This window comes from Bos grunniens, chromosome 29 (assembly GCF_055505025.1).
Source record: "Bos grunniens cultivar Pamir isolate PY7600 chromosome 29, Bosgru_T2T1.0, whole genome shotgun sequence".
Lineage (NCBI taxonomy): Eukaryota > Metazoa > Chordata > Mammalia > Artiodactyla > Bovidae > Bos > Bos grunniens.
This window is the reverse complement of record NC_141193.1, coordinates 1,789,422-1,799,948: the sequence shown is the minus strand read 5'-3', so window position 1 is coordinate 1,799,948 and position 10,527 is coordinate 1,789,422. Positions and strand designations below refer to the sequence as shown.

The following is a 10,527-nucleotide window of genomic DNA, read 5'->3' as shown; positions in this document are numbered from 1 at the left end:
ACGGCTAAAGGACAGGGGGCGCCTCTGTGCTCTGGGGGCCCCAGCATCAGGCCTGGGGGTGGGGGAGGGCAGGTGAACGGGAACAGCTTCCCAGGACGGGAGGGCGAATGGACACGTGATCAGGTGTGGACTGGGGGGCCAGAGGGCCCGACCTGGCTTCTGGAGTGTGTCCACCTGCCTGCTGCCAGGGGTCTCACTGGGGGTCGCCTGGCCCCAAGGCGGGCCCGGAAAGCTGGCTCCACACATCTTCCACGCAAGCGCTGGCTCAGGGCGGCAAAGGGATTAGAAACAGTATTTGTATCAGCAGAGACATTTGCCGAAAGGTCAAGTCCACGCCCGGAGGCGAGGCTGTGCTCCTCCTGTGCAGCATTTGGCAGACATGTCACCTCCCGGCCCGGGGCCCCGGTGAGCACACGAGTACCAGGGGGGTACACGGGAGAGTCCGCGGGCTTCTGGGGAACAGGGAGCCTGTCCAGGGCTGTAGCCTGATGCTGGGCGTGGAGGCCGGGCCACCCCAGAGACCAAGGGGGTACACAGGAGAATCGGCAGGCTTCTGGGGGAACAGGGAGCCTGTCCAGGGCTGTAGCCTGATGCTGGGCGTGGAGGCCGGGCCACCCCAGAGACCAAGGGGGTACACAGGAGAATCGGCAGGCTTCTGGGGGAACAGGGAGCCTGTCCAGGGCTGTAGCCTGATGCTGGGCGTGGAGGCCGGGCCACCCCAGAGACCAAGGGGGTACACAGGAGAATCGGCAGGCTTCTGGGGGAACAGGGAGCCTGTCCAGGGCTGTAGCCTGATGCTGGGCGTGGAGGCCGGGCCACCCCAGAGACCAAGGGGGTACACAGGAGAATCGGCAGGCTTCTGGGGGAACAGGGAGCCTGTCCAGGGCTGTAGCCTGATGCTGGGCGTGGAGGCCGGGCCACCCCAGAGACCAAGGGGGTACACAGGAGAATCGGCAGGCTTCTGGGGGAACAGGGAGCCTGTCCAGGGCTGTAGCCTGATGCTGGGCGTGGAGGCCGGGCCACCCCAGAGACCACCGGGGACCTAGGCAGGGTGGCTCTGGCCTGGGGCACTAGGGCGCCCACAGCCTCCACCTTGTCCCACCGGGGTCTCGGGCAGATCCTTTCAGCTCCACTAGGAGCACACATCCCTGGGGAACCGCCTCTAGACGGGGCCCTGGGGGCTGAGCCTACTGTGGCACGTTCTCCAGGAACGCAGGGTCTGGGAGATGAGACAGGCAGGGGCCTGTGCGAGCGACGGGGACACGGTCACGGGCCAAGCAAGCAGGGCTCCTGCCTTTGGGGAGTGTGCAGAGGGGGAGGAATAAGCCATGAGAGCAGAGAAGGGGGAGTGGGTGCGCATCAGGGGCAAGAAAGTGTGGGCACTGCAGAGTGAATCGTAGCTGAGCTGGCTCTGTGGGATGCATAGGAGTTCGCCAGGAGAAGAAACGGGTGAGGAACAGCATTTCAAACGGGGCGTCACGGAGCCCAAACTCTTCTGGAGCCGGAAACGGGGATTTTAGGGTGTGGGACCGACAGCGGGGAGGTGAGGAGAGTCACTCGGGCACTTCCAAAGGGCAAGGGGGGCCACAGAAGATTGTGGAGCGAGTGTCATGGTCAGACCACTTTGGGGAAGCTCTAGGAGGCGAGGGGCATGGCTGGCCACTGTGATGAAGAGTGGGTGCTTCCCTGCGGCCCGAGGGGTGCCAGGGAGGTGGATGGAGACCACTTGGTCACCAGCCAGGGGTGGGCCTGCGGGAGTGGAGAAGGGGAGTCCAGGGCAGCCGGCTCCTGTGTCCAGAACGTCACCCTGGGCAGCCAGACTTGAGAAAGTCCGCCTCCAGAGGCTGCCCTGTCGGGCACGCCCCGCTTCCCCCAGGTGGCCCTCCCTTGCTCCCCACTGCCGCTTCCTGGAGGCCCTGGCACAGGCCAGCCCTGCGGAACCCACAGAGCCCAGGGGCACGGGGAGACGCCCCCTCCAGAAGTTCCCTTTTCAGAGAGAAGCCTTCCCGAGGGGCCCCAGAGCCGCCCGTGGTTGGGGAGTGCTCACAGCCAGGGGGCTCTCCAGCCCGCCCAAAGCTGAGTCTGAACACGCCTGGAGACGGGCCAGGCTGCAGCGTAGACACCACAGCTCTTGCGCCTGCCTGGCGCTGAGGTGCGTCCCAGCTGGTGCCCTGGCCTCTGGGGCGGGGGGTGGGGGTGGTCCCACCAGAGGGGCCTCATGCCTGGAGCTCAGGAGACGCTGGACAGCAGCTGTCCCGGGAGCCCCATGATGCAGGGACTCCCCTGAGAAGGGCCAGAGGGGCCAGAGCGTGCTGCTCATGGCTGGGGTGTCCCCGAAGTGGGGACTCCCCCAGAAGAAGCAGTTAGAGGGCCTTAGGGAGACACTGGGGGGCCAAAGGTGGGCTGGGGGGCTGGGAGATGGCCGTGAAGGGGCAAGTGGGGCAGTTATTAGAGACTGCATGGCCCTGCCTCCCTCACCCTCCTCCACACTGGAGGACAGGCCCTGCTGGAACATGCCGGGCCCTGCTGGGTGTGCCTGGGGGTCCGGGCATAGCGGGCTGGCGTGGGGGCAGATAATGCTCCTGCCGAGGGCACTTAGCAGAAACAGACCTCAGGACCCTGCGGGGAAATGTGGTGGGGTGAAGGATCTTCCGGAAAAGCAAACTGCCTCCAGACAGCCGTGGTTTGAGCCTGCGTATCTGGACTGATGGCCACCAAAGGTCAGGGTTCTGTGTGCCGGACACCCTGGGGTGTCCGGAACACCACCTCCCCGTGAAGCCGCCTGTCACCCGCTTGGGGTGGGCTGAGGGGCCCGGCTGCACCCCGCCCTGCAGAACACGCCGGCTGGAGCCCAGATGATTCAGAGGCGGGCAGGCCACCCGCCCGGGGGCCTGTGAGAGTGGATGCAATTAGATTTAATGGGATAGAGCCCTTTCTCGGCGGCTCCGTGCTCCACGCCCACCCCGCCTCCCTCAGGCGGCAGCAGCAGGAGGGAGACGTGAAGGAGGTGCAGGTGGGGGACCCGGGGGGCTTTGACGTCAGCCCAGCCTATAAAGGCAGCCGGGCAGAGGGCTGTGGAGACGGAGCCCGGACCTCGTCGGCACCATGCCTACCCCCAACGCCGCCTCGCCGCAGGCCAAGGGCTTCCGCAGGGCCGTCTCCGAGCTGGATGCCAAGCAGGCTGAGGCCATCATGGTAAGAGGGCAGGCTGGTGCCCACGGGCCGGAATGAACCCAAAGCCCAGGGGTGACTCCCAAAGTCTGGCGGGTGGCCCCAGGCTCAGGGTCCACACGGACACCCCGGGCCAAGGCCTGGCATCCAGTCCTGGCCACGAGTGCATCCTGTGCTGAACCCGGGCGGCTGAATCTCTGTGGGGGTCCTGCCGGACCCAGTGTGTGTGTGACAGGGTCCCAGGCCCAGCAGAGGCTCATGGGTGGGGGCGGTGGGCTAACAGGACGCAGCCCCCGTGCTGCTGAGCTGAAGGGAGGCTGTGCTCAGGGGCCATCCCACCATGGCCTGGGGTCTGCCTGCGCTCAGGGGCCATCCCCACCATGGCCTGCCCGTCCGCCTGCGCTCAGGGGCCATCCCCACCCATGGCCTGCCCGTCCGCCTGCCACACGTTCTGTGCCCCACGTGGGATCTCCAGTCTTGAAATCCCCTCCTGTCTCCAGCAACCCTGAGCCTCCCTGACCACCAGGAATGGCCCCCAAGGCACGGCCCACCCCCTGGGAGCCCCGAATTCAAGGGAGCCTGTGCTGGGAAGACCCACTGGGCCAGCCTCCTCTCTGAGACTGCATGACTGGGGGCTTCCTGGGCTGGAGGAAGGGTCTCCAGTTCACTCTCAGGGATGGGCTGGGATGATCGGCTCGTTTACAGAGCTTTAATGAAAACGTGGGTGGGGTTCTGGAAATTTAATTTGCAGGCACTGTCTCAGGGGACCTGCTATGGGGTAGAGGGTTGTTCCCTCTTCTCGGGGTCCCAGCAAGGTGCCCCCCACCATGGAGGCCCCTGACTCTGTCCACACCCTGCCCGAGGTTGGCTGGGGGGAGGGCTCCCCCAGGCCCGGCCATGTTCTGAGACCCGAGGGCTCCAGGGCCTACTTGGAAGTTCAGCCCCAAGTGGTGAGCCCAGAGGGGCTTCTGCATTCAGGGAGTGATGAAGGCAGACACACCGACCCCGGGGGCTCGTGGTCTCAGGGACGGATGGCGGGTAAGGTGCTGTCAGGCCGGACTAGAGGTGGGGCCACGAGGAGGGGTCATCCCAGACCCCTGGACGCTGTGTCCTCTGGCCCCGGGGCAGCCCCAGACGGCTCCCGACCCACCGCCTCCCGTCCCCTGACCCGGTCAGGTGGGCGCAGAGGCCGCCCTCGCCCCCAGCCCCAGGTGGGGAGGTGCTGGAGCCGGCCCGGCGCTGTGGGCAGGCCGAGGGCGGGGGCAGCTGGCGCTCCTCTCCCCGCAGTCCCCACGCTTCGTCGGGAGGCGGCAGAGCCTCATCCAGGACGCACGCAAGGAGCGGGAGAAGGCGGAGGCCGCGGCCTCATCCTCGGAGTCCGCGGAGGCGGGCAGCCTGGTGGAGAGGGACGGGAAGGTGGTGCTGACCCTGCTGTTCGCCCTGCGGCCCACCAAGCCCCCTGCGCTGACCCGGGCTATCAAGGTGTTTGAGGTGAGGGGTGCCGGGGGCCGTGGGGACCTCGAGGAGAAGGGCCCCTCCCGGCCTGGGGGGTCTCTGAGCCCAGCCCCCCACCCACCCCGCGCCCACCACCTCACTCCAGGTGGGGGGCGGCGTGGGTCCTGAAGGAAGGGCCGGTCACGACGCCCCCAGGAGGCCTGTCTCCGGCGGGGCGGGGCTGAGGTACATCCGATGGCGTGAGCTGCTCTAGTCACAGCAGGCCAGACGGGGGGCCAGGGACTGGCTCCCCCCACAGGCTCCCGAAGACAGGACCGCAGAGCCTGCTCAAGCTCCCGTGTGGCCGTGTGGCCCGAGGGCCTTGGAGACCGAGGCTCCCTGGTTGCTGGCGCCACCCACCTGTGGGGGAGGGGACCCTTCCTACCATCCCTCCCCCCAACCCTGCTTGGCGGGCACCAGAGCCCCCTGACCAGGCCGCGGCAGGGTCAGCGCCCACCCTCAGCTGCGGGGGTCTGGACAGGGCCTGCACGAGGCCAGCAGGGAGGGATGTCAGGCCGCCTGGGGGTGGCTGGCGGCAGACAGAGGCCCCGTCCAGAACGCTGAGTCTGGGGGACCCTGAGACAAGTGCATTAGCCCAGTTTTCCAGGCGAGATCTGCCCGGGCAGCAGTCGTCGCCTGAGTCTGGGAGGTAGTCTGTGTGTTCCTGGCCGCCGGGGTCCCGGGCGGGGCAGGGCTGCAACACGCGCCCCCTCCTCCGTCTCCATCTGTCCATCTGTCTCTGTCTGTCCCTCTCTCACCCCCTCGCCCCCAAGACATTCGAAGCCCACCTCCACCACCTGGAGACCCGACCGGCCCAGCCACTGCGGGCGGGGAGCCCGCCCCTGGAGTGCTTCGTGCGCTGTGAGGTGCCCGGCCCAGTGGTGCCCGCCCTGCTGAGCGCCCTGCGCCGTGTGGCAGAAGATGTGCGTGCCGCCGGGGAGAGCAAGGGTGAGGCGGCCCTCGGCCCCACAGTGGGGCCGCGCGCCCCGGAGACGGGAAACCGCAGGGACCGGGGCACGGCCGGGGGTCCCTCCCTGCTGGCCCGGGTCGGCGGCCTCCTGCTCAGCTGTCTGGGCCTGGGTCACCTCCAGTCCCCACCCCCATAGATGGAGCGGGAGGCTGCCGCCAGCGGCCCCCTCCCGGTGTGCCCAGCACTCACTCCTGTCTTTCCACCTCCCACCACCTCCCCCTGCAACCCCCGAAGTCCTCTGGTTCCCAAGGAAAGTGTCCGAGCTGGACAAGTGTCACCACCTCGTCACCAAGTTTGACCCTGACCTGGACTTGGATCATCCCGTGAGCCGGCCTCCCCGGGTGATGGGCAGTGGGCGTGGCCTGGCTGAGGAGGGCGTGTCTGTGGGCTGCCCCGCCCCCGCGAGGCGTGGCTGGGTGCAGCCCCCCCCACCCCCAGCCGTGCCTGCTGGGGTCACCAGCTGCGTCTGGGCGGGGCGGGGCGGGGCGGGGTGGCCCCCGACTGCGTCCACTCTGCCGCCAGGGCTTCTCCGACCAGGCGTACCGCCAGCGCAGGAAGCTGATCGCCGAGATCGCCTTCCAGTACAAGCAGTAAGGACCCTCCTTGGGTGCGACCTCTGGGACCCACACCCCATCCTCGGGCCTCACACTAGACCCCCTTGGGAAGGGGCGGGATGTCCTTGACATGAACACCGTCACCTCTGCTGTCACCGTGGTCGCAGCAGGGGAACCTCGGCCCAGAGAGATTAAGCAGCGCACCTCAGCCACATGGCCGGCGGGGCGCTCAGCCTGGGCCCCTCCTGTCCACTCCCCACACGTCCTCCCCGAAGGGGCCTGGACTGACTGCAGACCCCTCCCCAGAGGCGACCCCATTCCCCACGTGGAGTACACAGCCGAGGAGACAGCCACCTGGTGAGACCCCGTGGCAGAGGCGGGGGCAGGGTGGGGACAAGGGTTCAGGGGAAGACCCACAGAATCCCCGTCGGAGACAGTGGCCTCCAGGAGGACAGACTAAGTCTGAGTAGAGGAGGGACTTCCCGGGACCCCCCACAGCTCCCCCCAAACCCACACCAAGTGGCCGGCTTCGTGGGCCAGTGAGAGGCCTGCAGCGTGAGGCTGCCGGGGCCTGCAGGGCGCAAAGCAGAGCCCACGGGGTGGGGGCGCTGCTGGACACAGGGAGGGTCGGGAGCAGGCGCCGGCCTGAGCCCCTGGCCCGCAGGAAGGAGGTCTACTCCACGCTGCGGGGCCTGTACCCCACCCACGCCTGCCGCGAGCACCTGGAGGCCTTCGAGCTGCTGGAGCGCTTCTGCGGGTACCGCGAGGACCGAATCCCGCAGCTGGAGGACGTCTCACGCTTCCTGAAGGGTGCGGTGCCCGCGTGGGGGCCCCTGGGGGCGAGCAGCCCGCGCCCGGCCACGCCCTCCGCCCCACCCCATCCGCCCCCCCGCCCCCCGCACCAGCCCCGCGCCCTGACCACCCGCCCCCGCCCCCGCCCCAGCAGAGAGGACCGGCTTCCAGCTGCGGCCCGTGGCCGGCCTGCTGTCCGCGCGGGACTTCCTGGCCAGCCTGGCCTTCCGCGTGTTCCAGTGCACCCAGTACATCCGCCACGCCTCCTCGCCCATGCACTCCCCCGAGCCGTGAGTGACCAGCCCTCGCCCCCCGGCCTGCGGAGGAGGACGGGAGGAGGAGTCTGGGGTTGGGGGGGACAGGCTGCCCGCCCTGGGGGCCCCAGCCCCACCCACTCTCCGCCCCCAACACAGGGACTGCTGCCACGAGCTGCTGGGGCACGTGCCCATGCTCGCCGACCGGACCTTCGCGCAGTTTTCCCAGGTGTGTCCTGGGGCCTCGGGAACCCTGTCACCCACGCGGCTGGCCACCAATGGGCACCCTTCGCCAACCCTCTCGGGGCTACACAGTGCCCACCTGGGCCGTGAGACTTCAGGGGGCGTGCGTTGTCCTGGAGTAGAGGGCTGGTGGCGCAGGGAGACCACCTCAGCACAGTGTCCGGGAAGAACCCTCCCCGGGAGCCCGTGGTCCCGGGGCCCAGGCCGGGCCTTGTGCTGCCACCTGCTGGATCTCCCAGGAACGTCGGGGAGTGGTCCCCCGGGCCCCCAGCGGATCCCAGGAGGCTCTCTCACCTTAGCAGCTTCCAGGAGACCCGGGGGCGGGGGGAGCACAGACACCCCCAGCACCCTCACTGCTCCCCCTCCACAGGACATCGGGCTCGCATCCTTGGGAGTGTCGGATGAGGAAATTGAGAAGCTGTCCACGGTGGGTTGGGTCCCCTGCAGGGCCCTGGGCTCAGGCTGGGCCCTCTTGTGCAGGCTGAGGTCTCCGCTTCTCGCGCCGTGACCCCACCACCACCACCCCGGAGCTTGGCTCAGCTCTGCCGGGGAAGGGGGGTGGCGCGGTGCCGGGGCCTTGGTGAGACGCTGTGCTGACCGCAGCGTCTCCCGCCGACCCCATCAGCTGTACTGGTTCACTGTGGAGTTCGGGCTATGCAAACAGAATGGAGAGGTGAAGGCCTATGGCGCGGGGCTGCTGTCCTCCTACGGGGAGCTCCTGGTGAGAACCCCCCTAGGGAGGGCTGGGCCAGGTCCTGGCAGGCAGGGCCATCTTGGCCATCCTCCTGGACTCAGGCCACCCAGGAGGCTGAGCAGGGGGCTGGCCTACTGGGGGACGGAAGAAGCAGCCCCTACCCCTTCCCACGCGCACCGTCCCCAGGCCTCGGGAGGACCCCCGAGGGGCGGGCGGGTGTGAGTCCGGCCCTGGGGCTCCAGTCGCCTCGGGTCCTGAGAGCCCAGCCCCCCCGCCTCCCACCAGCACTCCCTTTCCGAGGAGCCCGAGATCCGGGCCTTCGACCCTGATGCAGCGGCCGTGCAGCCCTACCAGGACCAGACCTACCAGCCCGTCTACTTTGTGTCTGAGAGCTTCAGCGACGCCAAGGACAAGCTCAGGTGGGCCGGGGCTCCCGGGCAGAGACACCACCCCACCCCACCACAACACTGCACCTCCGAACTGGGCAAGCTGGTCAGCAGGCCGGGCCTGCGGACCCATTTCACAGGGGAGAAAACTGGGCTCATCTCAGTTACAGCACCCCTCCCGCAGCGAGACCCCCTACAGGTCTGGGGAGGGGAGACCTGCAGGGTTGGTGGCCAGGCCAAGGCCCGACTTTCAGAAGGTGAAGTTCGACTCCGTAAGACAGATGTGTCTGACTTTGTAAGATGGGTCCTTCCTGGCCTCCTGCCCCCTGAGCATCTGGGGCTGTGGTGGGGGGCACAGAGGGGAAGGGCTACCGGGATGGCTGAGGGCCAGGTGGGCTCCCGCCTGGTGGGCAGGGAGTTTCCTGGGCTGGGGGCGCAGTGACCAGCGTTCCCCAGGGGAGGGGGACAGAGCCCGACACACCCCACCCGGTCACCCTCGGGAGGGGCCTCTTTCCAGCCAGACTCCCGTTGTCACGAGGATCTGTTGAGCCTGGAGTAAAGGGGGTGTGGCTCTCACACACAAGCTTATGGACAGAGATGTAATAGACTCTCCAGAGCGCATGTCTGGAAGCCTTCCTGGAGGAGGAGGCCTGGCTGTGCCTCTCTTGGGAAGGAGCAGGGTGGGATGGAGTGCCTGGTAGAGGTTCGCTTGGAAAAGGCCTGTCCTCCCCACCATAAATAGCCCCCAACCCTCGCAGGAGGTCTTGGTCCCCAGACCTGTCTGGGTGGCTGGACAGAACAAGCTTTGGGGGGCCCAAGTGGCTCAGAAAAGTCCTGGGGTCTCTGAACCTGCTGTGATGGAGGAGATGGGCCCCCGCCCTCCGGCCCCGCCCCACTGGTGACTGAGGGTCCCTGCCGGCTGCCCCCCCCCCCCCGCCCCACAGGAGCTACGCCTCCCGCATCCAGCGCCCCTTCTCTGTGAAGTTTGACCCGTACACACTGGCCATCGACGTGCTGGACAGTCCCCACGCCATCCGGCGCGCCCTGGACGGCGTCCAGGACGAGATGCAGGCCCTGGCCCATGCTCTGAACGCCATCAGCTAGACGCAGGGCACCACCCGCAGGCCCCAGTGGGCCGGCCTGGGGCTCCCGGCCTGCCCCCGCCTGCCTGGGCGCCCCAAGAGCCCACAGAGAACCCCCTGCCAGAGGGCACCTGCCCAGCGCTTGCCAGCTGCGTGTTGGCGTCCTTGTCCTGCCTTTTCCCCCTGTGCTGCGCTGCCCGCTTGCAACCTCAATAAAAGAGAGACTCATCCTTGAGTGCCTGCCTGGGGTCTGTGTCCGTGCCACGGGCTCAGCACACAGCCCCGGGCCCCCCACACACTGCCCCAGCCCCGCTCAGAAGCTCCCCCGCTGCCCGCCTCCTCCAGGCAGCCCAGGGTCACCTGCTCACCCAGAGGACCCGCAGAGGGCTGCGGGAGTTGGGCTGAGCTGTCCTGTCTCCATGGGGTGATGGCCTGGAGGTGGGGGGCTGGTCTGGGTTCCCGGGGCAGGGCTCACAGCTCTGGTCTCCAAGGCAGAGCTGCAGGCTGGGCCCTCCAGTCCTCGTACGCCACCCCCCCAAAGCGGGACCTGGGAATGGCCCCCACAAAGGACGTGCCAGCAGGGACCTCTGCTGGGCTGGCTCCGGGCGACCTCTCCATGCCTCAGTCACCCAGCAAAAGGTGGGCGGGTGCTGGATTCTGAGCTCTGTTCACTTGCCGGGCCTGGACACAGCCTCCAGCTAGAACCTCCAAATTTTCCTCCAGGACTGGCCCTCGGAGCCAGCAGCCTGGGGCTTCCCAGGAGGCGGGTGGCTCCTTACTTTTCCTGCACAAGGCAGACACCAGCCTGTCTTCCAGGCCCTCTTACTCCCTCCGGTCACCCCGCCATCGCCCCCACCCACTGCCAGGACCCTGGCTCAAGGCTCTGG

At 68.1% G+C, this 10,527-nt stretch overlaps 1 protein-coding gene across 3 annotated transcripts; it reads left to right on the top strand.

Annotated features, from left to right (window-relative positions):
* Positions 1–2,015: 2,015 nt before the first annotated feature.
* TH (tyrosine hydroxylase) lies at positions 2,016–9,875 on the top strand. 3 transcript variants are annotated; one of them, XM_086383790.1, is made up of 14 exons: positions 2,016–2,152; positions 3,136–3,195; positions 4,459–4,662; positions 5,439–5,613; positions 5,870–5,958; positions 6,158–6,225; positions 6,496–6,546; positions 6,854–6,999; positions 7,136–7,271; positions 7,395–7,464; positions 7,849–7,905; positions 8,104–8,199; positions 8,458–8,591; positions 9,503–9,875. In XM_086383790.1, exons 2-14 carry the CDS (start codon positions 3,193–3,195, stop codon positions 9,660–9,662), a joined length of 1,389 nt encoding a protein of 462 aa, XP_086239916.1. In that variant the 5' UTR covers positions 2,016–2,152; positions 3,136–3,192; the 3' UTR covers positions 9,663–9,875. The 3 variants fall into 3 exon arrangements, with proteins under 3 accessions (XP_086239916.1, XP_086239915.1, XP_086239914.1); XM_086383789.1 differs by having other exon boundaries at positions 2,019–2,152; positions 2,977–3,195; XM_086383788.1 differs by lacking the exon at positions 2,016–2,152 and having other exon boundaries at positions 2,863–3,195.
* Positions 9,876–10,527: the final 652 nt, after the last annotated feature.